This window comes from Glycine max, chromosome 18 (assembly GCF_000004515.6).
Source record: "Glycine max cultivar Williams 82 chromosome 18, Glycine_max_v4.0, whole genome shotgun sequence".
NCBI classification, from domain to species: domain Eukaryota; kingdom Viridiplantae; phylum Streptophyta; class Magnoliopsida; order Fabales; family Fabaceae; genus Glycine; species Glycine max.
In genome coordinates, this window is record NC_038254.2 from 43384806 (window position 1) to 43388576 (window position 3771).

Sequence of the window (3771 nt, forward strand, 5' to 3'; positions counted from 1 at the left end):
AAGAGAGAAAAATGAGAAAGAACACACAAACAGATTTTACGTGGTTCACCTTTGATCAACGCTAAATCCATGAGAGGGAAAAACAGAAAGCCTTTTATTACTAATGCGATATTCAAGTGGAAGCTTCTCCTATATAGAAAATACAGGGCATCCTTGCCCTATATAGGCAGAGGACAAAACAGAAAAATAATAGAATAAACTTCCATATGGATTTTAGTCAGGGGGGCGATAATTCACCACCTTGAACGAGGGAGCCATATAAAACACAAACTGCACCCTCCAAACACATGATTTTAACCCCAACAATCAACATTGAGCAAGCTTAAGCAGTGATCAAACTTGCTCTTTGGAACTGGCTTTGTGAACATATCAGCAAGATTGTGCAGAGTGCTGATCTTATGAACTTTGATTCTTCTTTCTGACCGAATGAAGTGATATCTAACATCTATATGCTTGGTTCTATCATGATGAACCTGATCCTTGGCCAAGCATATAGCACTAAGGTTATCACAGTAGATGTTAGCATATTCTTGATTAATTCCGAGATCATTTATCAGACCTCTTAGCCAAATTCCTTCCTTTGCAGCTTTAGTAAGAGCCATATATTCAGCCTCAGTAGTTGAGAGGGCAACAGAAGGTTGAAGTGTTGCCTTCCAACTCACCAAGCAGCCACCAAGGGTGTAATCATACCCTATTAGGGACCTTCTCTTGACAAGATCAACAGCAAAATCTGCATCAGAATATCCAGTGAGGCAGCAATCTGAGTGAGATCCATAGATCAAACCTACATATGCAATCCCTTTAAGATATCTGAAAATTCTCTTCACAGCCTTCCAATGTTCCTTCTGAGGTTGGTTTAAGAACCTACTAACCATGCTAACAGCATAAGCAAGGTCAGGTCTGGTGCAAACCATGGCATACATGAGACTGCCAACAGCACTTGAGTATGGAACCTTTGACATATAGTCCTGATCAGCCTGAGCTTGAACCTTTATCACAGCAGACAACTTCTCTTTTTCTGAAAGGGGAGTGTTGATAGGTTTAGAATCAGCCATTCCAAACCTCACAAGTATCTTTTGAATGTAATCCTTTTGGGACAAAAATAGCCTTTTTTGAGTTTTGTCCCTCTAGATCTCCATTCCTAAGATTTTCTTTGCAGCCCCTAGATCTTTCATATCAAATTCACCAATCAGGAGGATCTTCAGATTTTGTATATCACACATGCTTTTTGCTGCAATAAGCATGTAGAAGATAGATCATTGATCCATCATCCACCTTGTTGTGATAAACACAGTAATCATAGAGACTTCTCTTGAATCCTTGGTTGGTGATAAAGTTGTCAAACCTCATGTACCATTGCCTTGGAGATTGTTTCAAACCATACACCGACCTCTACAGTTGACAAACATACCTTTCTTTTCCTTGAACTTCAAACCCTTCAGGTTGTTTCATTAGAATATTTTCTTCCAATCTTCCATGGAGAAAAGCAGTCTTGACATCAAGTTGTTCAAGTTCTAGATCTTGGTTTGCCACTATAGCAAGCAGAACCCTAATGGATGTATGTCTGACCATAGGTGAAAAGATTTTGTTGAAATCTATTCCTTCTTTCTGGCTGAATCCCTTGGCAACTAACCTAGCCTTGTATCTTATCCCTTCCTTTTCTGAAAGACCAAGTTTCCTCTTGAATATCCACTTGCAACCTACCACATGTCTTCCTTTAGGTAGTTCAACAAGTTTCCAGGTCTGATTCTTATATAAAGATTCTATTTCCTCTTTCATAGCTAACAACCAATTTTCAGCTTCAGGATGATTGATAGCTTCTTGGTAGGTGGCTGGTTCATTTGAATCTATTTCTTCAACTGCATGTAATGCATAGGCAGCCATGTCTTCAAATACGTATCTTTCTGGAGGTTTAGTGACCCTTTTTGGTCTCTGATTGATTACAGAATTGAACTGTGGAGGATCAGGTTCAGCAACCAAATGAGACTCATTTGCACTGGAATCTTCTGATTTCTCACCTTCTTGAAGAACCACAGGAGATGTTTCGGAATGACCCCTTTTTCTGAGTCTTTGGCTATAGATTCTACATCCTTTTCTTAAAGAGAGTGGCAGCTCTGTGTTCCAGCAATTGGAACCTCAAGTTTGGGATGAAACATATGTGATTCATCAAAAATTACATCTCTGCTGAGAAGAACTTTCCTTTCAGATGGTGACCAGATCCTATAGCCTTTCACCCCATCACCATAACCCATAAACAGACCCTTTCTTGATCTAGGTACCAGCTTTCCTTCATTGACATGATAATAAGCATTACAGCCAAATACTCTTAGGTTTGAGTAGTTTGTTGTTTTGCCATTCCATATTTCAATAGGAGTTTTAAGTCCTATAGCCTTTCAGATAGTGACCAGATCCTATAGCCTTTCACCTTATCACCATAACCCATAAACATACCCTTTCTTGATCTAGGTGCCAGCTTTCCTTCATTGACATGATAATAAGCATTGCAGCCAAATACTCTTAGGTTTGAGTAGTTTGTTGTTTTGCCATTCCAGATTTCAATAGGAGTTTTAAGTCCTATAGCAGTAGAGGGTGTTCTATTGATCAGAAAACAAGATGTATTGATAGCTTCTCCCCAAAAACTTTTGTTGAGACCAGCATTAGACAAAAGACATCTTGTTCTTTCCAGGAGTGTTCTGTTCATTTGTTCAGCAACTCCATTTTGTTGAGGAGTATTCCTAACAGTAAGTTGTCTAGCAATTCCTTCATCTCTGCAGAATTTGTTAAATTCTGATGAGCAAAATTCCAAGCCATTATCAATTTTAAGTCTTTTAACTTTCCTTTTAGTTTGTTTTTCAATCAATGCTTTCCATTCTTTGAAGCATTTGAAAGCTTGACTCTTCTGACTCATGATGTAGATCCATGTCATTCTTGAGTAGTCATCAATTATGGACAGAAAATACCTTCCACCACCTAGTGAAGGTACTCTTGTAGGCCCCCAACAGTCAGCATGAATGTAATCAAGAGTTCCTTTGGTGGTGTGAATTGCTTTAGGAAATTTAATCCTATGTTGCTTGCCAAAAACACAATGCTCATAGAATTTAAGTTCATCCAGTTTTTGATTTCCCAACAGCTGCTGTTTTTGAAGTATCATCATACCTTTTTCACTCAATGACCTAGCCTCATGTGCCACAATTGAGTTAAGCCAGGTATGCTCTTATTGGATCTTGATGCAACAGCTACTAGACCATCATCAATACATGTTGTACCTTGAAGTATATAGAGATTACCCCTCTTTATACCCTTCATCATCATTGTAGAGCCTTTCTGAATTTTCATGACCCCATTTTCAGTGCTGCATTTGAACCCCTTTCCATCCATAATACCTATGGAGATTAGATTCTTCTTCAGCTCTGGAACATGCCTAACTTCAGTGAGTGTTCGAATAATTCCATCATGCATCTTGATTTTTACTATGCCAATTCCAATTGTCTTGCATGAGACATCATTTCCCATGAAGACATTTCCACCCGGTTTCTCTTCATAGGTGTCAAACCAGGTTTTGTTAGGACACATATGAAAGAAACAGCCAGAGTCTAATATCCACTGATTTTCAGAATGCTGGTGATGATCAACAACTGAGAGAACAAGCTCATTTTCAGATGTGGAACCTTCCTTGGCAACAGCAGCAGATGGTTTGCCATTTTTCTTGGGACAATCTTTCTTCCAATGACCTGGCTCCTTGCAATAGTTACAGATATCTTTTGGATTGAT

At 38.8% G+C, this 3771-nt stretch overlaps 1 protein-coding gene across 1 annotated transcript; it reads right to left on the minus strand.

The window, feature by feature from the left end:
- Positions 1-293: 293 nt before the first annotated feature.
- Positions 294-1055, minus strand: LOC121173958 (secreted RxLR effector protein 161-like). The gene has a single exon (XM_041011818.1). It carries the CDS (start codon positions 1053-1055, stop codon positions 294-296), a length of 762 nt encoding a protein of 253 aa, XP_040867752.1.
- Between the last annotated feature and the right edge of the window lie 2716 nt (positions 1056-3771).